This window comes from Danio aesculapii, chromosome 25, assembly GCF_903798145.1.
Source record: "Danio aesculapii chromosome 25, fDanAes4.1, whole genome shotgun sequence".
Lineage (NCBI taxonomy): Eukaryota > Metazoa > Chordata > Actinopteri > Cypriniformes > Danionidae > Danio > Danio aesculapii.
In genome coordinates, this window is record NC_079459.1 from 1,048,499 (window position 1) to 1,076,262 (window position 27,764).

Sequence of the window (27,764 nt, forward strand, 5' to 3'; positions counted from 1 at the left end):
AATGATTTACAATATTCAAGTTTCCGAGTTTATTCAAAAATAATGTTCCAAAACTTCATCTTGTATTCATGACAAATATGAATGTTTCTTCCACACATGCATCTTATAAAATGTAACAACTCCATTCTCATACTGAACATATTTTTAAAATACATACCACTTGTGCAACAAAAAACACTTCAAATTTCCATATATAAACATTAAAACTCAGGGGTCATTATGTTGTTTCTGGAGCAACCCCAAACCTTGACACAATATTAAATGATGTTATATATTTACTTTTATCGAGTCAAATACTCTAATCTGCAATTTTTCACATCATAAACTCTTAGTAGATAATAATGTACAAACAAATTATCCACAAATAAATCCAGAGTAAAGAGATTAGGCTTTAAAACTGTTGGCTCACATGCTGTTTTGCTTTTTCGATTTATTTCGTTTCGATGGTTTCCTTGAATTGCCGTTCTCATTTAATTTGGAAAAAGTGTCCTGTTGTGTTCTCTGATCCCTACAAAGACAGAAAGAGATGCATCTAATTCAATACAGAGTCATGTGAACATCATCAGTGCAATAAACTACAGAAAACTCTAAGATTGTTCTCAGTAGTAATAAGACTATTGGACTGTAAACACAGCCTTATTGAAGAGGGTGATATGACGTTGCTAAAAATAATGTGTAAAGCACAAGTCTTTCAGTCTTTTCGAGTCTAATACATGATTTAAGTTTAAAAACTCACTGTTTTCCATATAATGTACATTATTTTAGCTTGTCTCTGCTCCGCCTTTTTTAGTTTTGAAACGTGCATTGTACTCTGGTTGGCCAGCTATCCAGTATGTTGTGATTGGCCGAAAACTAGTGGTGGGAAAAGCGATTCTTCATGAAACACTGAAACAGTGGAAGCAAATGTGTGAAAGCTTCGAAACGTTTCGAAACCCCTCTCTATAGTGACACCTAGTGGTCATTTTTTATGTATTGGAACAGCTTCAGCAAAGAAACAGTTAAGCAAACTGAGGTTTAAACCCCACGTCGTAGAATTGAGGCTTGAAGAGATTCAGGGTGCTTTCACACCTGTGGATCGATTCTTTTGTTTCCGAAACAGGGAATAAAAATGTTACAATGCTTATTTTTCGCTTTCACACATCAAAGTTTCTAAACGGACCAAAAGAGCTAAAACAAGTCACGTGCGAGTAGCCAAATATTAATCAGAGGTAAGACTTTCTCATAGCAGTTGGCTTATGCATTATAGGCTTTACATTATAAAGAGAAATAACGGATAAACAGCTCTCGTTATTAGTTAACATGCGTTCACTTTCGTATTTGGCATGAAACGCATATTTACCGGTAGGAATGACATCCCGCCCTACTTAAAATTCTCTCTTCATATAGCCGTATATATGCCTATTACACAACCATAATACACTGTGATATAGCCTGGTTCGGATCGTTTTGCTTTCTCGCTACAATCGATCTGCTCTGATGTTCGTTTCAATCAAGCCAAGACCTCCTCATTCAGGCGAATCTCGGAGTGACTGTTTTCACGCGGATCCGAGCGCGATTGCTGGATTCACATATGCCAAACGAACCGCTCTATCTGGGGCAGGTTCCAAAACAAAAGTCTAGGTGTGAAAGCACCCTCAGTGAAGTGGTAAGAGTTCCAGACTAGCATAAATTTAGCTAAATTTAAAGTTATGGCGTAGGCTCAATAGCCAGGCACGCTCGCTACTGTTGGTATTGTCAATCTGGCAACCTGTAGTTGCGTGGAACCATCAGAGAAGGGGCCAGGTGAAAACGTGTTTTGAATTTGAACTGCAATACCAAGTTCAACCACTGGGGGTTGATCTTATACTGCATCTTTGGGAGATGACTAGTCATGATTATGACGTCAGGTTCAAGTTACATCTTAAAATATTTTTAGATGCATCTTTTGTGTTTGAATGAGGGATTTTAAAAAGTGGTGGATTCTTATTTTAAGACTATCTCTTCAGATTTGGGACTGTTACCTTTCAGACTTCATGAATCTTGTATTTGCACGAGCAGCTCATATGTGATTTTGTTACTGACCTCAATTCTTCCTTCAGTCTCTTGAGTTTGTCATAAAGTCTTTCATTTGTCACATCCAGGGGTGAGTTTGGGACAAACCAGCTTGTTACACATTTAAACATCACCACTACATGCTGATTAAAGAAACAGATCAAGACAGTGGGTGAGTATATGGTTTAGCTGCCGTATTTTGTGAATCGTGTTTTCATTCCTGCCTCAGTTTACCTCAAATAAAATGATGAAGACTAGCCGCGATGCCAGAATGACCCAAAACTGATTGGTTAAACTGAAGTCTTCACTACTTCTGTAGTCTCGATACCTGAACGGAAAACAGGAGACACACGTAATACACAGGAAAGAGTCATTCTGACCACAACCATCTGAAGGTAACATTTCATTTTGATGGTCCATTTGAGAATTAGTAGACTGTCTGCTTAATATCTGTTGATACTGCTACTAAACAGACATTTAACTGACTATAAGAAACTTTGCAAGTACATTACACTAACCCTAACCCCAACCCTAACAGTCTACGTATAACCTAATGAGAATTAGTTGGCATGTAGATGCAATGTAGCTTAAATTCAACAAATGGACCATCTAAATAAAGTGTGACCAGTCTAAAATATATGAAAGCTCTGAAAGGTAATAGCATCAGTTTTCCAAGAGTCTCTATCTTCCAAATGAGTTACATTGCAGCTCTGAAGATGTCTGATTGATTAACAATAATATTACCTGCAATGTGTCACAATTTCGCCACTGTCGGAGATCAGCTGATTCGGTTTGAAGTCTTCGCTGACTCTCTGGTCACTCACATTAGCGACGGACAGAGTGTTGTTGATGTATCCAACCATACAACTGAGAAATAAACAAACGTGTTTGACTCTCGTGTGGTTCTGCAAGCATGTAATTGCGCAGATGTGAAATATCGAACTCACTCCACACCAGCAGGATTGCCACTGGCACAAGGCCCGTAGTAGTACTGGTAAACCAGACGGGGGATGAAATCAGAGGATATACCAATGACCAGTCCATTAGCAATGACCGCAAGCACACTAATGGCCTCCAGCACATCCGTCCAAACACCTGAAATAAAGGAAAACAGGTCATATTATACAGCTTCCCAGGCCATTTTTCCACCCTCTATACTTGTAAATACATTTGTGATGCTGTATCACTGACTATATACAGTGGGGGAAATGTTTTTTTCCTGAGAATAACATTTCTGAAGGAGCTGTTGACATTTTAGTAAGAACCCAAACAAAAATAAAATTAAATGAATAATACAATGTAAAAATCTTAATGGTTCTGTGGATCTCATCTATCAAATCTGAGCTTTATTTTGTATTTTCATTTGGATTCGGATCAGGTGATTGGCTGGGCCATTCTACAGCTTGATTTTCTTTCTCTGAAAGCATCTGAGAGCTTCCATGGCTGTGTTTTGGATCAGTGTCTTCCTAAAATGTCCACCCTGGTTTCATCTTCATCCTCCTGCTAATGTAGATGTTGGACAAAAGCAGCTGATGTTCATTTACACTGAGGAAGGGGAAAGGGTTGCTGAAGAACTACTGAGAGATTTCAGCTGCTGTCTGGGCGTTCACTGCCGAACTTCACCTCCCTTTCTTCATGTGTTCAATACTTCTTCCCTTTGCCATTTCCTTTTATTACACAGAACTTCATTTGTAAACCAAATAGTTTTGTTTGCTTTGCATTATTGGATTTCTTTGGTTGTTACCAACATCCACTGAACAGTCAACAGCACCTTTAGAAATATGTTTTCTGAGAAAAATGGTGACGTGTTTCTTTAAAGGATAATATGGACAGAAATGTGCCGTTCAAAACAAGACTTTGGATTATTTGCTTTTATACACAGTGAGTTCTTTAAAGGGGTCATCGGATGCCAATTTTCTACACATTCATTCGTTTTTAATCATAATACAAAGTCTGAAATGTGCTTTGGTTAAAACTACACAATAGTAGAGTAAAAAAACAGTTTCAATAAAAATATACCGTAATTAATAACCCCATAATCATCCCTTATTCCCTCACCAATGTCATTGGCCTTTGTTGGCACTAGCCTGCGTTCGAGGCTGACCATCTTAATGGCATCCAGACGGATCTCAATGATGTTGTTCAGAAGAGCCAGCAACGGGGCCAAAGGAAATGCAGCTACGAAGATAGTGGTGAAACTGAACTGGATCACTGCGGAGGCCAAAAAGACCAAAAAGATCAGACATCTGTGCAAAATGTCAAGGATCTAAGTTTTTTCTGCAGAAAGCAGCGAGTCTAAAATCAACCCAGATCAACTTGTCAGTCATTTTATTCTTGTTGCACAAATTGATGTAAACAAAAACAACGGTCCCAACGTATTTCCTATCTTACATTTTAAATTTCTAGAGCTTCCGAGAATCTAAAGAGAGCCACATATTGATCAATAGTGGTATGGTAGCTGTTTTAACATTCAGCTATGATTGAATTGCCTCTAGTTTAATTAAGGAAATTAATTATTTCACGTCTCCTATTAATACTTTGACTTAAATTTCAATTTATAGTAGCAGTATATGTAATGAGATGACACGTTTTGCACTTCCCCTAATGGTGTGTTATTTTATGTGTGTTATTAATCGTTACTGTTCACATCGCTCTGTTTACAATTGTTGAGGAAGAGCTGAAATTCAGATATGGTAATGAGCATTTGGTTTTGACCAATCACAAAAGACTGGGCCACCTGACCAATCAGAGAAGCGTATACTCTCTGAAAGGTTTAGAGCAGGCATGTCCAAGCTCGGTCCTGGAGGGCCGGTGTCCTGAAAGTTTAGTTCCAACCCCAATCAGACACACCTGGGCTAGCTAATCAAGCACTTACTAAACTTTCTAGAAACATCCGTGCAGGTGTGTTGAGGCAAGTTGGAGCTAAAATCTGCAGGACACCGGCCCTCCAGGACCGAGTTTGGACACCCCTGGTTTAGAGAGACCAAACCCTTAAACCAATGGTTTCTGACACTGTGAGGTTTATCCCATACCTCAAGGACCACCCAATATCGCCTTCACTATTCATAATCATTCATTCATTTTCCTTTGGCGTAGTCCCTTATTCATCAGGGGTCGCCACAGCAATGAACCGCCAACTATTCCGACATATGTTTTACGCAGCGGATGACCTTCCAGCCGCAACCCAGAACTGGGAAACACCCATACACTCTGGCATTTACACATACACATATAATACGGCCAATTTAGTTCATCAATTCCTCTCTGTGAGGGAAACCAGAGCACCCAGAGGAAACCCACACCAACACGGGGAGAACATGCAAATTCCACATAGAAATGCCAACTGGCCTAGTTGGGACTCGAACTAGCGACCTTCTTGCTGTGAGTCAGCAGCGCTACCCACTGAGCCACCCTGCCACCTATTTTCAATCATCCATAACAAATAGTAATAGTCATTTCTTCAGCAAACTGTCTATTGCAGCATCTGAGAAGGTTTTCAAGATCCTTACCCATTTCCAAGAACTCATTAAAGAGGCTGAAGCGGTCGGTTTGAATCAGGCTGTAGTTTCTGTGCAGGTCCTCGAGTTTGCAGTTGTCACAAAGTTCAGATGCCTCCATGGCGTTCATGCACTCTTTCTTATAGCACTTCAAACATCGTCTCATCAGCTTTTGGTTCTTCTTTCTGTTTAACCACCGTCTAAACCAGCTGAAGAGAGAGAGGACACAGAGTTAGCTATCTGTTCATGATTCTGGCTTCTTAACTCTACTGTTTGTAGCACATTAAGATCAGTCGGGCATTATTAAACATTCATTCATTCATTCCTCTTGTTTATCAGGGGTCACCACAGTGGAATGAACCGCCAAATATTCCGGCATATGTTTTACACAGTGGATGCCCTACCAGCCACAACCCAGTACTGGGAAACACCCATATACACACATTAACACACACACTCATACACTATAGCCAATTCAGTTCATTCAATTCCCCTATAGTGCATGTGTTTGGACTGTGGGAGCTGCCGGAGCACCCGGAGGAAACACACACCAACACGGGGAGAACATGCAAACTCCATACTGAAATGCCGACTGGCCCAGATGTGACTCGAACCAGTGATCTTCTTACTGTGAGGCAACAATGCTAACCACTGAGTCACTATGCCACCTTTATTAAACATTACTTTTGTTATTAAGAGTTGTAATTATATTTTAGACAAATGGCTGGATGCAGCCTACACTAACCTACTTATTATTATTATTATTCAGTCACAAGATGACACCAACAATCAAGAACAGCAGAATCGCAGATAAGTAGATGCCAGTTTTAATTAAACTATTTTGTCAATGTTTGAGTATTTCATAAAATATGGATCTATCCCAAAACCCAGTAATAATTAATGAAAAACGCCGACTACACAAAGGAAATGAGAAAGTTCTACTTACGGACCAGAATATTCAAAGATATTGTTGAAGGTTTGTTTGAGTACCATGATAATAGACATCTGAATGAACAAGTCTGTCAGACATCCGCTTGGGTGACACTGAAATGAAAAGGATGCGATATCGAATAAACATGAGTATAGCTGAAATGGAGGATTTATTTATAGCACACTGTAGGAAAAATATAACGCTCTCACTTCTTCTAGTCTCCAAATGCCAGATATCTTCACATATCCTCCAGGGTGACCATTAATCCTATAATATAATATAATATAATATAATATAATATAATATAATATAATATAATATAATATAATATAATATAATATAATATAATATAATATAATATAATATAATATAATAAAAATAACAAAATAAAATAAAATAAAATAAATATAATATAATAAAATAAAAATAATAAAATAAAATAAAATAAAATAAAATAAAATAAAATAAAATAAAATAAATATAATATAATATAATATAATATAATGTAATATAATATAATATAATAAAAATAATAAAATAAAATAAAATAAAATAAAATAATATAAAATAAATATAATATAATATAATATAATATAATGTAATATAATAAAATAAAATAAAATAAAATAAAATAAAATAAATAAAATAAAATAAAATAAAATAAAATAAAATAAAATAAAATAAAATAAAATAAAATACATTTTAGAATTAAATAAAATTAAAATTAAAAATTAAATTAAATTAAATTAAATTAAATTAAATTAAATTAAATTAAATTAAATTAAATTAAATTAAATTAAATTAAATTAAATTAAATTAAATTAAAATTAAATATTAAATTAAATTAAATTGGCTACCTTCCCAAAAAGAATGCTGTGTATATGAGAGAGGAGAACATGGTAAAGAACTGAAATATGAACATTTTCACTGTGAAGCTCCTTTCGACGGCAGCATGTGAGTGCTTGTTCTCTGCAAACAAAATAACAATACAGTCTTCAGCAGTGTTATTTATCAGAAATTAACATATTTTCCATTAAAAATGTCTGATAATAAAAGCCACTGACCTATTTCACTCAGCTTCATGGCTACCATACAATTCACCTGCGTTAAATAATTACAAGGTTACATCTACTGCAATGATTTGACGAAAGCAACAGTTTAATGCATTGCAACCAACCGTATCCTGTGTTTTTGGTTGTGTTTATGTCTATTATTTTAGTTTCGCCATCCTGTCCCATGGGGTTTTTTTTCGCCATGGCATGTACTTGTACTTTTGGATCACTCATTCATTCATTCCCTCATTTTCTATCAGCTTAGTCCTTGATTTATCAGAGGTGGCCACAGCGGAATGAACCACCAACTATTCCAGCATATGTTTTACAGAGCGAATGCCCTTGCAGTTGCAACCCAGTACTAGGAAGCCCCCATTCACTCTTACATTCACACACACACTCAAATTTACTTAATAATATAATACACTACGGCCAATTTATGGCCATCAAGTCCCTTATAGCGCATTTGTTTGTGAAAATACTGTGAAGAAATTGGCAAAAAAAAGGACCCATACTGTTGAAGACAATATTATTAGCTTTTTGCAGGATACTAAGTGCAATTTCAAGCCTTAACTAGGTTAATTAGGCATGTCATGAATAATATTGACCTCAGCAGCTCTGGTAAACATTAATTGGGAAATAATTACATTTACACTGGAGAGATATTTAAATCCCCTTTAAAAGTGTCCATTTTAGTTGACGCTGATTATTAATTAGCAAATAATGGTTAATAATGGTTAATAATTAATTAGCAAATAACGGTAAAAGATTACCGGTGTTATGGTACCTTTCAAACATCCTGTCACGAAAACAGAAAGCACAACTGTGTCTTGTTAAGTCATTTCTTGGGGTGTTTAAAAATAAGGTGTGATGTTCCTGGAGCTTTTACCCGAGTCATGACGGTGATGGTGATGTAGTGAAGCACAGCCCCGAGCATCAGGGCCACTGTCTGGGAATTGTCACCAATGAGCTGCCATTGGCTTTTTTCAGCCAGCAGGACAGTAGCAATGACTCGAAACACGACCAGGGCATGAGTCAAACCGATGATGATCAGCAACTGAAAATACACACACACACACCAACAAAGCCATTAGCTATGCATACATTAAAATACATTAAATTTCAACTACTTTCCAAGATAGAAGTGTTTTTAACAAGTCACATTTACACACAATAGTTTTAATAACTAATTTCTAATAATTGATTAATTTTGTCCTTGCCTTGATGACAGTACATCATATTTTACTAGTTCATTCATTCATTTTCTTTTCGGCTTAGTCACTTTATTAATCCGGGGTCGCCACAGCGGAATGAACCGCCAACTTATCCATAAATATTTGACTAGTTATTTAGCAAAATACTACTGTAGCCTTCATCTAAACATGCAATTTAAAGGCTTAACTAGGTTAATTAGGTTAGCATGTCAAGTTAGGTTAACTACACAAGTTATGGAGAACAAAAGTATGTCCTGTAGACTATTGAGGAGAAGATTATCCTAATCTTAAGGAGATAATACTATTCATACAACAGTTCTGTCTGGTTCTCGAATCTGATTGGCTGATAGCCATGAGATATTAAAGCAATATCAGCACTCATGCAGCCTCCTCACACTTGTGTATTACTCCGCCCACATGAGTGGCAGGCAGAGGACTACGGTTTGACAGATATTGCAGCTGTTGGACAACATAATGCACTTCTGAGGCTTTTTTTTAGGTGAGAGTGTAGTTGTTTAGATAGCTACTTTGTAGTTTATTTATAAGGAGAGTGCCTATTTTAAATATTTATAATTTCTGAGATTCAGCGAGTTGCCAGCCATTAGCCTGTCATACTGAGCAGAGTAAAGACGCTTGATGTTCCGCCACAAGATGGCGACAGAGACCGCATAATAAGTCCTTAGAGGAGGAAAAACTCAGCATAATTGAAACTACAGCTGAACAAATCGTCATAAATCAGGTAAGTGACATTCTAAGTCGATCTCTCTCTTTTGTGTGTTGTACAGCTGTATTTATACCATAGTAATCTGCTAGTATTTGCTTTTTCAGGATTTATTATTGTGATCTCCTGATTGCAGCAAAGAAATACTGGGAAATCTCTGTAGACTGATGTCTTTTTATGCTGTTCAGCCTTATAATCTGAAAATGTGGGCAAAATCAGCTGTTTTGTCTTCATTTAAGACATTACGCTAGAGAATCATTCAAGTATAGCTTTGAAGAGATATATGTGAAGTAGCAATGGTTTCTGCTGAGCAGATGTTAATGAATGGCGGAAGAAAATAGTTCCTCTTAAAAAGAGTTTTTGAGACTTTTTTGACTTTTTTTATATATATACATGAGTATATACACTCCTAGCAGTGCGATATGGCTGTATATCGTCACTGGTGGGACACTAATGCTGCGTTACACCAGACGTGGATGAAGCATTAAGCGTGAGTGATTTACATGGTAAGTCAATGCAAAGACACGAATAGACATACTGCGCTGTGATACGTGTGAATGAGGTGGCGCAAATAAATCGCTCAAGTTGGAAAAATTAGTATAGAATTAATTACATTAGTATATGTGAGGGGGCAAACTTTTCAAGATGGGTGGTGACCATGTGGCCACTTTGAAGTCGGCCATCTTGGATCCAACTTTAGCTTTTTTCAATAGGAAGAGGGTCATGTGACACATCAAACTTATTGGGAATTTTACAAGAAAAACAATGGTGTGCTTGGTTATAAGGTAACTTTATTCTTTCAGGAGCCCCCGCACATATACTAATATATACTAATGTATATATATACTTTTTCCATGAAAATAGAATGCTGTCAGAGGAAATAAATCCTTATTCTGTTAAATAGAAACTTATTATTATACATATTATAAATATATTTTAAATAATTGAAATTTCACTGGAGGGCTAAGGATTTTATAGGCTATATGAAGTAAATGATCGCTGGTAAAGTCAATATTGGTTTCTTACCATAAGTGTCACTAAGGCCAGAACTATAGTGGAGCGCAGATAGGAGTGTCTGTGCATCTTTGGTTGACAAGCTGCATTGTTTACAATCTCCATGATCAACTCCTCCTGCACGACACAAACACAACTGCACGTTATAATTCATCTCTTCAAAAAAGCTGCAGAGTGACCTGCACAAGAAAGCTGCTGCAAATAATACAATATGTAAAAATGACATTACATTTAAGAACACATGATGGGAAAGGTTAGGTTGAAAGTTTATCATTTCTATGTGGAGTTTGCATGTTCTCTCCGTCTTGGCGTGGGTTTGCTTCGGGTGCTCCGTTTTCCCCCACAGTCTAAATGCATGCGCTATTGGAGAACTGATGAACTAAATTGGTCGTAGTGTTAGTGTGTGAATGGGTGTGTATGGATGTTTCCCAGTACTGGGTTGCAGCTGGAAGGGCATCCGCTGTGTAAAACATATGCTGGATAAGTTGGCGGTTCATTCCGCTGTGGCGACCCCTGTTGAATAAAGAGACTAAGCCGAAGGAAAGTGAATGAATCCCAATACTGTGCAGCCCTAGATTATACTAAACCCCAAAGCATTTATTTTTACAGTTCTTCAATATTATTAGTCAGCTATTTAATTGGCTATGTCAGTGTTTCCCAACCCTGTTCCTGGAGGCACACCAACAGTACATATTTTGGATGTCTCCGTTATCTGACCCATTAACTTCAGGTTCTGGAGTCTCTTCTGATGTTATGATAAGATGATTCAGGTGTGTTTGATTAGGGAGAGGTTGAAAATGTGGACTGTTGGTGTGCCTTCAGGAACAGGGTTGGGAAACACTGGGCTATGTAATGTAATTTATAAGAGAAGTCAAAGAAACCACATATAATTTAAAAGTAGGGCTGGTCAAGTTATAGGGATTGACCATTAGGTGGCAGTGTCTTTCCACATGCATTTATGAAATACAAAATATCCACATGCCTTGTCATTTTTTCGTTATACAATTCAAGTTATTGATTCATTTTCCTCCGGCTTAGTCCCTTATTTATAAGGGGTCACCACAGCGGAATGACTATTCCAGCATATGTTTTGCGTAGTGGATGCCCTTCCAGCCTCAACATAGTACTGGGAAACAATTCAAGTTATTGCAGAATATTGAGAATATTAGACAAAGGCAAACATTAACTCCAGTTGACATCCTTTTTCATACTTTCAGTCTTTGTCCAGTATTAAACTCTTTATTTAGGCTACAATTTTCAGACAAATTTCCACATTTATTTTATTAATTAGATACTGGACCGTGTCCCCTACTTGCATTATTTAGCCTCGACCCTGCACGTTTTCTTGTCATGTTCACAGTCAAATGAACTTGCCTTTTGTTTAATAACTTATCTATTTAAATAGAAAAAAATAGATTTATCATTTGCATTTATACTTAAAAATGGTACACTATCTGGCAACCCTTCCTGTCATATTTTAAAGATATAGAAATAATAGAAGATTTGATCGAAACGATTAAATAATAATAATAATAATAATAATAATAATAATAATAATAATAATAATAATAATAATAATAGTACACTGAAATAAATTTCACTGGCCTATTTTCCATGCCCCTGGCTTATTTATAAATGGAGAAATACTCTTCTTTATTTTTAATAGTGTGTCTCTCTGGTTATTAAGCATCAATAATCAGAAATATTCATCAAAACATTTCTCTTTGGTTACTTTGTTCAAGCATGTTGGCAAATGTATCTGCGACATGTTAAGACAATTGCAATAATCAAAAAATAATTAATGAATTAAGAAATAAAAAATAAAAAATAAATAATTAAAATAATGAATAAAAATTATAAAAAAAATAAAATAAATAAATAAATTAATTAAAATAATGAATAAAAATTATTTTAAAAAATGGATTAAAATAATGAATTAAAATAATAAATAAATAAATAAAAACAATAAATAAATAAATAATAATAAATATATAAATATAATTAATAAATAAATACAAATAAATAAATAAATAAATAAAATAATGAATAAAAATAATAAATAAATAAATACATAAATACATAAAAACAATAAATAAATAAATAAATAATAAATAAATATATAAATATAATAAATAAATACAAACAAATACAGATAAATAAATAAATAAATAAATAAATAAATAAATAAATAAATAAATAAATAAATAAATAAATAAATGCATTCATACAAACATATATACATACATACATTTCAATATACTTTCACTTTGCCTTGGTTGGGTAACATGAAACCGAGAATCTATAATCTAGATCTGGCTCGTTTTTATGCTTACAGCTCATCTTAGTCATGAAAGCTATACGAATGCGCTACAATCAAACAATCAACGCGCTATATTCAATTGATCTATAAACTTTGCAATCCAGCGAACAAACTGGCACTTCCGACAATAAAAAAGTGCTGCTTCTTCATTTAACATCTTGTGTAAGTCTGATGTTCCGCTTCAGATTACAATGGGGTTTATAGGAATGTTAATATCAATGGTTCTCATTCTCACATTTGGTTTGGGTATGCAGAGAATTCACAGCTGCATTTAAAGCCGTCATTAGAGGAGCTGTAATAGCTTATTGTGGTAAACTAAGATGTGTGTGAATCAGTCACAAGCAAAAATGAGACGTTCATTAATTCATTCATTTTCCTTCAGCATAGTCGCTCGATCATCAGAGGTCAGCACAGCAGAATGAACCACCAACTATTCCAGCATATGTTTTACACCGCGGATGCCCTTCCAGCTGCAAGCAGTACTGGGAAACACCCCTCGCATTCACACACACACACACACACACACACACACACACACACACACACTATGGCCAATTTAGTTAATCAATTCTTCTATAGTGCATGTGTTTGGACTGAAACAGGAGCACCCGGAGGAAACCCACGCCAACACTGGGAGAACATGCAAACTCCACACAGAAATGCCAACTGGAGGACACGAACCAGCTACATTCTTGCTGTGAGATGACAGTGCTAACCATTGCGCCACCGTGCCATCCCACAAATGTGTTTTTGTATCTCGGAGTTTTAGTCTCACAAAGTTCTTACTTTATTTAGTTTATATTAAGCAGTTTTTTTTTTTTACTTTTTATTTAAGATTTTTTCAATATATTTTTTTTTACAGAACATCCCCTTCCCCAACAATTTAACCCCTTACACATGAGGTGATACATAAAATAAATAAATAAAAAACAATAATAAAAATTATAATAAAAAAATTAAATAATAATAATAAATTAAACATTTAAATAGTAAAAAAATAAAGAATAAATAAATAAATAAAAGGTATTGCCATCATAATAACTTTACGGGGGATACACTTGTACATCAAGTTACATTGTGTTGCATTGTAGTTACATCAAATTACGGTGACAGTAGGTTAAGCAACTTCTAAATATGTCATAATACTTTTCCACCTCTTCAGAAAAATATCAGTCTTCATTTGAAGACATTTGTTCCATTATATAAACCTGTTTAAGTCTCTGAATCCACTGAGCCACCTTTGGAGAACATATTGAGCAGTTTTACACGTTTTTTGTCTCACAAATTTTACCTTTTTCTCACAATTCTAAACTATAAACTGTAAAATATAAACTCATAATTGCAATGAACAACGTCCAAACTGTGAGGGAGTAAGATCTTAATTGTCAGATATAATCTGTCTAAGAATTGGCAGACATATTAAATAAAATTGAAGCTAAAATTGAGCTTTTTTAATGTTTTGAATCTACATGTTGCCGTTTTTAATGTGCTTTTTCACCAAATAAATAAAGTTTTGATTAGAAACTTTGAAAAATACAAACAATTCCTTCCTCAACTATGATTTTAATTATGTAGAGATATACATTTGAAGACAAAATAATTTTATGTTAACACTTTATCAAATGCTTTGCAACTAAATATTAAACATAATAGTTTTATTAACTAATTTCTAATAATAATTTATTTAGTTTTTGCCATGATGACAGCACATTATTTTAAGGTTATCTTACAATGTATTTCAAGAGCAACCATCTCCCATACACAGAATCGCCGGTTCGATCCCAGCTCAAACAGGGTTGGCTGAAGTAGGATCGCTGGGTTACATGTGGGGGCTCGTCCGGGATGGGCGTGAGGTTTAGGGTGGTGAGTTCAACAGAGACCAGCAAGTGAAGTGCTATGCAGGTAAACCTCACTCATCTGACCTCTAAAGAGGCTCTAGCGACAGAAGTCTCCTTGTTAGAGCAACCGACTGCGCATGGATGGATTTGCTCTTCAATGTTTGGACTTTCAGCAGTGAAAATTAAACCACACTGAACTGAACTGAACTTCAACTCTGAAAACTGGACTGACACGGTTTCAATCTTCTATGTGAAGCTGCTTTGACACAATCTACATTGTGAAAGCGCTCTAGAAATGAAGATGAATTGAAAATATCTGGTCGTACCTCTTCCTCACACCAGTCATACACCTTCCAGGCACAAACGAAAGATGATCTGTGGCGTTTCCAGAACTCCAGAAACACCGTGGCTGAAGATGAAGACAATGATATTCGTCATAACATTAACTCAATCCAAATTAAAGCAAGTTATTGATGCAGAACTTACCCCACACGGCCATGAACATAGCGAATGCCACTGTTCCTGCATTGTCAAACAGGAGGCTCACCTGTGACCAGCACAAAATAATTTCAGTATTATCCTATTTAAACCCAAGCAAACAACAAATGTTCTGGCAAGCCTCCCTAAAGGTTATAAACAAATATTATGCGGCTAAAATGAATATGACAGCTGCTCAGAGTGATCTGTGCAGAACGTTCTTGATATGTTTTGCTCTTTTACGTTTTAGTAAGACTTTCAGCATTTCTCAAATGTCCCCACTTGTTCCAGAATGTTCAAAATGACGTAAGACAAACATTCTTGTGTGTTTGTGTTTACATGTTAGTTTGTTTTGAAGCCTTGATGTCAGTAAAGAGCCTCCAGTGACATGTGGAATGGAAAGGGTTTGACTGAAATATAAAAGTGCGTTACCTTTGCGTACATGCAGGTGTCAGAAAGATTCCAGACTTTGCATTTATTATTGCACAAAGGGCACATGGTTATGTTGGAATTGCACACCTCCTGTCTGCATGCACACACAACACACACACACACACATCAGCTGATTTTGTTTCAGGATTTTTATATTACTTACACAGTTGAAAACAAAAAGAGTAGCCATATACCGATTAGCTATCTTTTGTAAGTTTACATTGTGAAATTTGCATTTCAAGCATTAATTACAATGTAGTTAACGCTTGTTTATGTGTCTTTTTCTGCTCTTATGATGAAGTTTTAATTTCATTTGTATGGTGTGATGATACAACGACAATCTGTGTTAATATTAATTACACTCTTTATTTTCATACTTGTTAAATCCACAGAATACAACTCTAAATACATCTCCGTCGGTCTATTATGTTGGACAGAATCATAATTCAGCCTATATTTCATTGCAAGTTTCTTTCACAGCTTGCTGGCTTCAAGCTAACTTGACATTCTCTATTTTCAAAACTGAGGTATGATGTTTTATGTGTATATTTTAGAGTACAACATGCCTGACATGAGCTTCAGGAGCTCATTAATATTCATGACCCTTCCAAATAAGGTAAAAACAGACCATTTGATTCCCTGGGCACTTCTCTGTGTTGTAAAAGGACACGTGAAGAAATGCCAGACTTACCTAAGCTACATACATTCTATTTAGGGATCAGAAAACTATAAAATATTGTATCAGCTCAAATATGGCACCTTTAATTTATATTATTTAATTTGATATGACTTATGGTAATCAAAAATCTATTCACGTGGTCAATTCAGATGGTTTCAAACTGAATATTGTTGTCCGTGTCAACGTGCTGCCTGACATTTCTGATTATGAGGCTACTCACATGAGAGGACTTGTGCTGTAGAAGGCCAGGCCATACAGGAACACGATGATCCCGATTACAGAAGCAGGAATCAGGAGAAATGTGTACCAACCCAACCACAGAAAATAAAGAGCCACCTTCTCGCCAAGGTAGTTTCTGATAACAGACAATAAATGAATCACAAAGAAACTGTCTTTTAGTTAATTAACACTTTCTATATTTTGTGCTTTGAGTTTATTTACAGTTCTTAAGTTTTTAAGTGCTCTGTCGACTTTTGATGCGGAAAATTCAACTCTGCAGTTTAACAAAGTGACTTTTAGCGACATTTTAGTAATTTTAAATAGTATATAATAGTGTATAAGAAATTGATAAATATATAAAATAACAGAAAATGTACTGGCTGTTTATTACAAGGTTTTTATAGCGTAATATACAACACCAACCGAGACAATATAGCACCGCAAACTATTAAAATGTCAATAAAAGTGACTTTTTCCACACTTTTCAAGGTTAAAAGTTGTCAGAAGAAAGATCAAGGTCTCATAATGCAATTCAAAGACATAAATAAATGAGGAAAAATAAAAGCATGAGCCACAAAATACAGAAAACTGCTTATTTATGTATATTTTTACAGTGTATAATAAAATGGAGACAGGTTTAACTAAAAAATAATAAGAAAGAGAACCTGACGTTAGTTATGGGTTGCCCTCGAAAAGTTGCAGACCATCGAGCCCAGCTCTTCTTCAGTTCTTTCTGCTCCCTTTTCTAGAATTTAAAAGAGACGAAAGACTTACTAAAGGTGAATTGACTACTAAATCCCTAAGCTCTTTTCATTTAAATCAATGGCAATCACTGTATTTTAATCATAATTAAAACAAGCATGCAGCATGAGCAGTGTTAAATCAAACTGCATCATTTCAGACAGAGAAAAAAAATACTGATGGTGTGAATTTAGTTTAGTGAAACTATTGGCCTTCTTCTTAAAACCTGTAAAGAAAAACATCAGACAAACTGAATGAGGTGCAGATTCACTCTCTGCCATAGGCAAATGAATCAGAAGTCCCAAAACAATTGCAGGAAAACAGCTCACTTCTGCATTGAATATGTATATGCTTTTGTTTTGACAACCTTGTTTTAACTGACTTATGTACAGAATACAGATCTTTTGAAATATAGGAAATATTTCACCTTTTTTACTTTATTCAAAGCTTCAGACAATGTTGATAGAATAATCATAACTAAAACATATTAGTCACATGACAATACAAGTTGTGTGTCTGTATATATCAATATTCTACACTACATGAACACAATCAACCCTGACTATGGGATATAAAGGTTGAACCTTGTATACAGTGCATCTGAAAAATATTCATAAACATTTGTTTATGTTACAGCCTTATTCAAAAATGGATTAAATTCATGTATTTCCTCAACATTCTACACACAATCCCCCAAAATGAAATTGTTGCAAATTTATTAAAAATAAAAAAAAGCTGTAAAGTCACATGTACATCAGAATTCACAGCCTTTGCTCAATGCTATGTTGATGCACCTTTGGCAGCGATTACAGCCTCTAGTCTTTTTGAATATGATGCCTCAAGCTTGGCACACCTGTCTTTGGGAATTTTTGCCCATTCCTCTTTGCAGTACCTCTCAAGCTCCATCAGGTTGGATGGGAAGCGACGGTGTACAGCCATTTTCAGATCTCTACAGAGATGTTCAATAGGATTTAGGTCTGGGCTCTGGCTGGGCCACTCAATGACTTTCACTGAGTTGTTGTGAAGCCACTCCATTGATATTTGGCGGTGTGCTTTGGGTCATTGCCCTGCTGGAAGATGAAGCGTCGCCCCAGTCTGAGGTCAAGAGCACTCTGAAGCAGGTTTTCATTCAGGATGTCTCTGTACATCGCTGCATTCATCTTTCCCTCTATCCTGACTAGTCTTCCAGTTCCTGCTGCTGAAACACATCCCCACAGCATGATGCTGCCACCACCATGCTTCACTGTAGGGATGGTATTAGCCTGGTGATGAGCGCTGCCTGCTTTTCTCCAAACGTAACGCCTGGCATTCACTCCAAAGAGTTAAATTTTAGTCTCATCAGAGCAGAGAGTTTCGTTTCTGATGGTCTGAGAGTTCTTCAGATGCCTTTTGGCAAATTCCAGGCGGGGAGTGGCTTCAGTCTGGCCACTCTACCACACAGGTCTGATTGGTGGATTGCTGCACAGATGGTTGTCCTTCTGTAAGGTTCTCCTCTCTCCACAGAAGAACGCTGGAGCTCAGACAGAGAGACCATTGGGTTATTGATCACCTCCCTGACTAAGGCCCTTCTCCCCTGATCACTCAGCTTAGATGGCCGGCCAGCTCTAGGAAAAGTTCTGGTGGTTCAAACATCTTCCACTTGTGGATGATGGAGGCCGCTGTGCTCATTGGAACTTTCAGAGCAGCAGAAATGTTTCTGTAACCTTCCCCAGCCTTGTGCCTCGAGACAATCCAGTCTCAAAGGTCTACAGACAGTTCCTTTGTCTTCATGCTTGGTTTGTGCTTTGACATGCACTGTCAACCCTGGGACCTTAGACAGGTGTATGCCTTTTCAAATCATGTCCAATCAGCTGAATTGACCACAGGTGAACTCCAGTGAAGCTGCTGAAACATCTCAAGATTGATCAGAGGAAACAGAATGTAACTGAGCTCAATTTAGAGCTTTAGGCCAAAGGCTGTGAATACTGATGTACATGTGACTTTACAGCTTGTTGATTTGTAATAAATTTGCAACAATTTCAAAAACTCTTTTCTCACATTGTCATTATGGGGGATTATGTGTAGAATGTTGAGGAAATTCATAAATTTAATCTATTTTGGAATAAGGCTGTAACATAAACACATGTTGAAAAAGAGAAGACCTATCAATACTTTTCGGATGCACTGTATATCACTATGTAGCCGATTATTTTAGTTCATGTGTAATTCATATTGGTTTATACTGGATTTTTAAGCAGGATAAATGTGATCAATTTCGATATGCACAGAATTGTCACACTTTGATATACTTCCTTATCAAGAAATTAGCATTAAGTTAACCTGCCATGTGAACTCCGCATGACAGGTGAGCAAAATGCTGTGAGGACGAGGAAATCTGATAAAATCTCACCTCGTGTAAGCAGAAGTACGTCTCAAAAACATCTTTTTTTATCAGATCAGGGAGATATTCTGGAACACCTGAGAGAGAGGTAAAGCGAGAGAGACATTATGCAGTGTTGGGTGATACTAGTTACCATATTTAAATTACTTATCTGCTGAAAAAGAAAAGTAAGGGATTACTGTACATTTTAAGGTCATTTAATTGCAGATACTTATAATCTACTTGCATTAAATACTGTACATAAATTTCAAGAGTTTCATGGGTCACCACAGTGGAATGAACCGACAAATATTCCAGCATATGTTTTACGCAGCTATGCCCTTCCAGCTGCAACCCATTACTGGGAAACACCCACACACTCTCACATTCACACACATATTCATACAATACGGCCAATTCAGTCTATTCGTTTCCCCTATAGCGCATGTGTTTGGACTGTGGGGGAAACCGGAGCACCCGGAGGAAACCCACACCAACACTTGGAGAACATGCAAACTCCAAACAGAAATGCCAACTGACCCAGGAAAAACTCGAACCAGCGACCTTCTTGCTGTGAGGCAACAGTGCTAACCAGTGAGCCGCTGTGCCACCCCATTATACAAACATATTTTGCTGAATAATTATATCACTATACCTACTAAAAAGTTCACATAGATGCATACGAAACAGTCAGAAATCAAACACAGGTATTTAAAAGATTTTGTAACATAACTTTTCTTGAGTATACATTTACTTTACATCATATACATGGCTTAAATCTAAACAACTAAAAGAGTTTCAAGCGTTCACACTTAGGTTAATAGCAGGTTTGGCATGCTGTCCCAGGAGAGATCCCTGGCATCAGAGATAATTGAGCCCAGGGCTCCCGCCTGGTCAATAAGCATTAAAGCGGGTCTGAGATCAGGTAGTTCTCGAGAGCTTCCCTTAGAAAGAGGAAAAGGAGGAGATGGGGTGGAAGGGGGGATTCTTCCAAAACGAAGATGAGGCAGTAGGGTAAAATCAGTCCATTTATAATAGGCTTGAATAGATCTGATTGGATTATTGCTGATTACGGATGAGAAGATGTCGTTCTAAAAATAATTTAGATATAGTTTTAATGATGAAGTTTTAACTCACCCATTGGATTCTACATATTTAAATCAATACTACAAATACACTGATGTAATATAATTTAACTTAAAGATTAAAGTCACCCACCTTGTGTGTCAATGCTTGTGTGATGAACTATAAAATCAACCACACGTATCCTGAAACAGAGTCACAATCATCACAGACTGTTACAAAGCTTGTTTTTTTATCTGTGCCCTCCTTTCTTATGACCCAATTATGATGTGTTACATTATTAAAAAATGTATCTATATTAAACTCTAACATAATATCTGGAACTGGAACAGTAAATACAAGATATATCCTTCTACATACATACGTAACTCATAGGTAATATACACAATTTTGCATATTAACTTCAGGAGAAAAGCATGTGCAAAGATTAAAGGCAAAATAAATGACGGGATTATTCTAATAAAAATATATTATGCTTGAACTATCACACAGACTCAAGTGAAAGGAAATTCAGATTATCATACTAGATTATTAATAATAATCAATGAAAAGAAACAAAGAAATTACTAATTTACATAAATTCTGTTAAATAGTTGTTTTTCTACAATATATTTTACATTATAAAATGTTATTTGTTTTACCCCTTTTTACTGTTTTCTATTTCGCACAGAATATTTAATGTTATTATAATGGTACTTTAATGAATTAGGGTACAACGGAGTTGAGGATCCACGTGCAGTTTATTACAAGGAATAGTCAGGCAGGCAACAGTCAAAACAGGCAAACAGCAGCACACAGGAGATCCAAGAGCGTAAACAAAAGCAGGCAAATAGTCAGGTCAGGCAGCAAAATGAAGTAAAGAGTAAAACAAAGCAAAGGTCAAAAACATGGGAAGGTAAGGCAAGGATAACGCTTACGTGATGCTCTAAACGGAAACAAGACTCAGCAAGGAGTGTGTAAATGTTAGATCGCTGGTGATCGTGACAGGTATTTTGTACTAGGATTAGATTAGTAAGTTATTAATTGGAATTAATTTAGAAGTCTCCTCATTTGTTTGGGAGTTTTGTGATGCATTTAAATAGGAACGTAACGATTGTTTATTTTTGTACTAAATGTAATGATTATTTATTTTTTGTTTGTGTGTATTGCTGTGAATGTGTTACCTGGTCGATTGTGGTACAGTACCCTTCTGTTCACAGCTCCAGTTACAGGCGTCAGACACTTTTAAGAGATACCGGTACGTCTCAAAAATTGAATCTGCTGCTCTGATGCAATAAAACATCTTTTCATCACTGTTTGTATATTTCTGCAAAAAGAAAAAACATAACTCACCAACTATGAACAATAAACCACACATTAGTCGGGGGATTCAATGCTAGTTGCGTTCTTCAAACAATACAGTACAGCCATTAAATATTTCTTAATGATAAAATATCACTATCATCTGACTATCACAACTCAATTTTATAGGAAGCAACTATTAGTTACACTTTCATATAATAAAAAGGGGAATATTCCCTTAAAGGGGAATCCAAACTACCCCTTTTGTACTGTTCTCTGAGGTTAAATTATAATGTTATCAAGATTTCCACATCAAGAGACATCATGATTTAGAAGTTGCTATTTTCTGTTTGACCCCTATCAGAACACTGTTTAAATGGGCGTGGCCAATTGTAGACTCAGAAGTAAATGCCCACTGTTTTGATTGGCTGACAGGTTTGCATATTAACAGGACTAAATGAGCAGTGAAGTACAGGTGGATGTTGATTTTGTGTGGGCAGGGCTTATCCACACCATTACATCACACAGTGGGGAAAATAAGTACTTAACATGTCATGTTTTTTCCTGGATATAATATTTCTAAAGAAGCTGTTGACATGAAATTAAAGCAGATTTTGGTAAAAACCCAAACAATACAAACATAAAAATAAAACAAAACAAAAAAAATCAACAAAGAGTCAAAATCTTGATGGTTCTGTCGGTCTCATCTAACAAATCTGAGCTTTATTTTGTGTTTTCAGTTGGATTTGAGTCAGGTGATTGGCTGGGCCATTCTTACAGCTTGATTTTCTTTCTCTGAAAGCATTTGCTAATGTAGATGTTGGACCGAAGCAGTTGATCTTAATTTCCAATGACAAAGGGCAGAGGGTTGCTTTAGAGCTACTAAGAGATTTCAGCTGCTGTCTGGGCTTTCACTGTCTTTCTACACCTTTCTTCATGTGTTCAATACCTTTTCCCTGTGTCCTTTCATTTTATTATGCATAACTTAATTTCTAAACTAATTAGATTTGTTTTCTTTGCATTATTGGATTTCTTTGGTTGTTATTAACATCCATTCCAAGTCAACGGCACCTTTAGAAATATGTTTTCTGAGAAAAATGGTGACTTGTTGAATCTGTATTTTCCCCGCTGTATCTTAGAACATTCCAGAACCTGTGGTTTTGACAGGCTGACACACAATTTTGAGCTCTAAAACTTACAGGATGTATTACTGTACCCTGATCTGTTAAATGTCAAAAGGTTAAGGGAACTGTGAATTCTTAGTTCACAACCTCTTTAAGTCAAGTTTATATGAAACGCCTTAAAGCTACTCAGAACATACCAATAAAAAAATGTGCCTTACCTTTACAGACAATTGCCTCTGTTTCAAAGCTTGAATGAAAGCATTACGTTTTATTGTGCTGTGACTGTTCTCGTCATCTGAGGTTTTTGCCACAAGAACATAATCGTAGGTCAAAGAAGGGTGCTGACATCCAAAAGAAAGAACAATAATATGAATTAGTATTATTATTACTAAAACTAAATCTTTCCTCATGTATATACAGTGAATTCATACATGGACCAATTTCATTTGGGTTTGTAAACAATTTAAACATTAGCTGAGTCAAAAAGACTAAAGTGCAATTTAAAGGCTTAATTAATTAGGCAAGTTAGGGTAATTAGGCAAGTCGTTGTATATAATGATGGTTTGTTCTGTAGACAATCGAGAGAAAAAAAACATTGCTCAAGGGGGCTTATAATATTGCCCTTAAAATGGTGTTTAAAAAATTAAAAACTGCTTTTATTTTAGCTGAAATAAAACAAATAAGACTTTTTCCAGAAGAACAAATATTATAGGAAATACTGTGACAAATTCTTTGCTCTGTTAAACATCATTTGCGAAATATTTGAGGAGGCTTTAATTTTGACTTAGACTTTATATTTCTACCAGAGTCTCGCTTTGAAACCCACATTTGATGTACAATCGATCTATTAGTTGCACTGACATAATTTCGTTCTCATTGTTAGATGTGAAAGGTCTTACCACTGGAACCATAGATAGGTTTTCAATGCCATTCTCATTTACAATTCCGATGGTTTCTAAAAGGTCAATGCTCCCCTAAAACAACACAATAAAAACAGTTCAGAACAGTTAATACCAGTAATGTATTGAAACCACTTAAGGGGAGTAAATAACAAATACATTTGTAGTTTTTGGGTCAAGTTCACATTAGTTCAAGCTATTTATTTACTTATTTATTTATTTTTGTCAAACCACATACTTCAGAGCCACTTCTGAAGAGTTAGAAAGTTGTGACCTTGTGTTTGTGCTATAATAACCAGCATAATAGCATGCTTGCATATGCACAAAAATAAAAAATGCAACCATTTGGGAAAGTTTTGGAAGTTCTGATTTACCACAGAGTTCTACTTTCACACTACTGACCGATTTGTGGTTCATTGTGCAACAAGCAATGCTTCATTTAATTCTGAGAGTGCATCTGGGAATACCAGAAATACCATTGTGCTGACTCAAGAGTTATCAAGTCATGAGGGTTACGTTGTTTCTGCATTTTTAATGCCCATGTTTAGAAGGCATTTCACATACTTTGATGCAATCTGATTCTAGATAATTAGTTATTTTTTCTTTAAAGCCACCTTTAAATAGATCTCACAACAGCGTAAACGTTCCACCCAGCAGAAGCAGAAGTATTTCAACAATAGCACATGTTTTGATAGGTAAGAGAAGACAATAGAAGGGTTTGTGTTTCTTGCCATGACTCAAACGCAGGTTGTTTCGCAGATACCATGTTTACAGATACCTCTTCTCCACGGTTTAACTTGAATCAAGTGACAGTTTCTCACAGACAACTGAGCCATGACACTGTAGACAGTTTCATATTTCAGTTACTTCCCTTACAGCTTTTATCAAACTAAATATATAACTCAGCGTTGCACAATGTTTTACTTATGCCAGGGGATGTTCTCTAAACATTCTGTCAAGGTTGTCTTCAGTAACACTGTGATGCAAATTTCTTTGATAAGCCTAAAACATTGATTATATCCTTCCTGAAATGTGTTAGGTAGACCTTGGTCTGTCGAATTTCTTGCACATTGTTGAGTCCAACAACAGAACTAGAAGCTCTGTTCATTTGTTATCGGCAAGTTGCGAATTATACATTGCCGATTGGGGGGAGGGGGTCCAATTTTTCTGTAATGTTAGTTTGTGTAGAGCATGATTTAGTTAATTATATATACACAGTTACACAGTTGAAGTAGAAGTGCACAGTTGTAGAAGTGCATAAGACGAATCATAAGCCTAAACTTAACATAAACAGTAAGCATATCCCTTCATTCTGATTGGCTGATTGGAATGTTGCTCCAGGATCAACACAGATGTTAATCCAGGAGCATGTCCTGCTTGGTGAAATCAGGTTGGCGATTTGTGTTTATGCAACAATAATTTAAAGACATGCTATTTTAATAGATATAATCCATTGTTTTAAATTATTAGTATTTTTTTTTATTTCAGTGTCAATCGCAATTGCTTTACAGTAGCCTACTGTAGTTCTTACTTCCCTTGCTAAAGCTGCTATTGTTGTCTTTTGTTTGATTGTCATATACTGAACCACTTTCCTTCAAAAATTGTCATTTACCTCAGCTATTTGGTTACTGAAGTGTAGTTTATTATACTTATGCTTAGAACAGAGATGCCCAAACTAGAGCCCGCGGGCCAAAGTTGGCCCATTGGAAGCTTTGATTTGGCCCACCATTCCATCTGAGAGGAGGATGATGAAGAGGGTTGGGCCGAGCGTCTTTAACACATAGATTATCATTTTTAATTTGAGGAAATTTGTTTGTTTTAATTGCTGAGCTGCACAATAAGCAAACTGACTTTAAATGTTTCAATTAAATGCTGTAAATGAATCAGAGTTTTTTCAATTGTAAATACTGATGGATTGAGGACTATGCAGAAGACATCGGCAAGCGAAAACTATATTCTGTTATAAATTAGAATTTTTGTTTTTATAACATGTAAATAAATACTGTATTAGTTAATATAAAGCAATGATTTCTAGTCATTTTTAAATATTATTAAATGAATTAAATTACCCATGGAAACTATAGGACGATAAGCGTTTTCAAGGTATACCGCAGTTTGGAAAGGTCAAGGTTTTAAAACCGCTAACATTTTCTGCTATAGCGTTCCTATGGTATATGTATGATTTTTTATTTACGTTTTTTTGTTTTGTTCATTTTTTTAGGATGACAGTATCTTTCAGCAGAAAAGATATCCAAAGATGCTGTTTTAAATAGTAAAGAAATCAGTGCTTTTGAAACTAATGAAGACAGCAGAAGTCAAGGATTCACTTTCATTATTTAGCCTGACATGATAAAATATCAATAAATGTTTCTCAAAATAAAATATTTTGTGTTCAGGGGGGGGAAAGTTGATGCTTTTTTACCAAGACATTTTAAAAGAATATATTTTAGAGCAGTAATCACAACACCATGAAACCGTAGTTGTTTTATTCAAGGTTATCATACCGTCAGAATCTTACACCAGCCCATGCCTGGCAACTATATATATATATTTACCTTCAGCCCACTAGCCTTAATCAAGTTTTTAGCCCTTCATAAGAAAAGGTTTGGGCACCCCTATTTTAGAAGAATACTTTAAAAGGGGAGTGAAGTTAAAATAAAAATGTAAGTGCTTGATAAAAAGAATAACAATAAATTATATTAAAAGCATTATACAGAACAATTATAGCATTATAGAGAACGAGTCAGATGTAACGTTTTTAGAACGTAATGGAAACATTAGCAAAACCTTTTGACAAAGCAAAGCAAATCAAATCAACATCTTCTGAATGAATGTTATCAAGATTCACGGAACAACAAATACACGAACGCGTCATGAGGCAGGTACAGTATAAAGTACAGTATTAGTGCTGGTTTATTCTGCGTGCTTATTGTATGTATTTGCTAAAATTGTCTGTTTGGCTCTCAGTTGTCAGTATTTCCCGGCTATTAGAGAAATAGCTGTCGGTTAGCATCACTACACAAACCAACAAGTGACCGGTATAGCGGTTAAAGTTCACCTCACCTGCCTCCGGTGACCCATTTTTCGGTTCATCGTGAGTAGCTTCAGTCCAGATGTGACAGCGGTGCTGTTTTGACACCAGTCGGCTGTGAGAAAGCTTTAATCACTGGCCATTACGAACCAATGAGTAACCCGAAAACCGTCCGAAAGTCCCGCAAACTTCCGCGCTTCTGGAAGGAACCTGACGCGTGTTGTTGGCTTCTCTTGACAATGACGCTCAGGAATGCTGTCTGGTTAGTAGCGACGGCGACGAGCGACTCGACTCGTGACGTCACCGGCACATTTAGTTTGTTTACTTTTCCCATTTTTGTGTGTGTCATTTTTAATCAGTTATTCATTCAGTCTTTTTATTCATAGTTATTTATTTACTGTTTGTTTGTTTGTTTGTTTGTTTGTTTGTTTTTATTTGTTTGTTTGTTTGTTTGTTTGTTTGTTTGTTTGTTTGTTTGTTTGTTTGTTTGTTTGTTTGTTTGTTTGTTTGGTTGGTTGGTTGGTTGGTTGGTTGGTTGTCTCCTTTTAGTGAATTGGTCATGTTTATTCTTGTCTGTATGTCAAATTTATTTATTTATTTATTTATTTATTTGTTTATTTATTTATTCATTTAATTTATTTGTTTGTTTGTTTGTTTGTTTTTTTGTCTCCTTTTAGTGAATTGGTGATGTTTATTCTTGTCTGTATGTCAAATTTATTATTTATTTATTTATTTATTTATTCATTCATTTATTTAATTTATTTATTTGTTTGTTTGTTTGTTTGTGTAGTTTGTTTGATTGTTTACTTTTCCATTTTTGT

General features: G+C 35.6%; 1 protein-coding gene across 1 annotated transcript; it reads right to left on the minus strand.

Annotated features, from left to right (window-relative positions):
* On the minus strand, window positions 1-27,191 carry LOC130219788 (anoctamin-9). The gene is made up of 24 exons (XM_056452263.1): window positions 26,976-27,191; window positions 23,913-23,987; window positions 23,232-23,354; window positions 21,772-21,914; window positions 20,744-20,793; window positions 19,556-19,623; window positions 17,091-17,170; window positions 16,427-16,561; window positions 15,528-15,621; window positions 15,105-15,165; window positions 14,945-15,027; window positions 10,473-10,577; window positions 8,401-8,568; window positions 7,524-7,560; window positions 7,317-7,428; window positions 6,669-6,726; window positions 6,475-6,572; window positions 5,541-5,737; window positions 4,090-4,242; window positions 2,979-3,126; window positions 2,776-2,898; window positions 2,266-2,359; window positions 2,062-2,174; window positions 1-508 (listed from the first exon to the last, which is right to left on the minus strand). Exons 1-24 carry the CDS (start codon window positions 27,003-27,005, stop codon window positions 406-408), a joined length of 2,451 nt encoding a protein of 816 aa, XP_056308238.1. The 5' UTR covers window positions 27,006-27,191; the 3' UTR covers window positions 1-405.
* Between the last annotated feature and the right edge of the window lie 573 nt (window positions 27,192-27,764).

Coding starts and splice junctions, on each gene's coding strand:
- LOC130219788 (XM_056452263.1), bottom strand. CDS start 27,005: ATGAACCGAAAAATGGGTCACCGGAGGCAG. Junction 8,569..10,472: donor TGGCCTTAGTGACACTTATG/GTAAGAAACCAA, acceptor GTGTATTTTCAG/TTGCTGATCATCATCGGTTT. Junction 2,175..2,265: donor TCTTCATCATTTTATTTGAG/GTAAACTGAGGC, acceptor TTCTTTAATCAG/CATGTAGTGGTGATGTTTAA.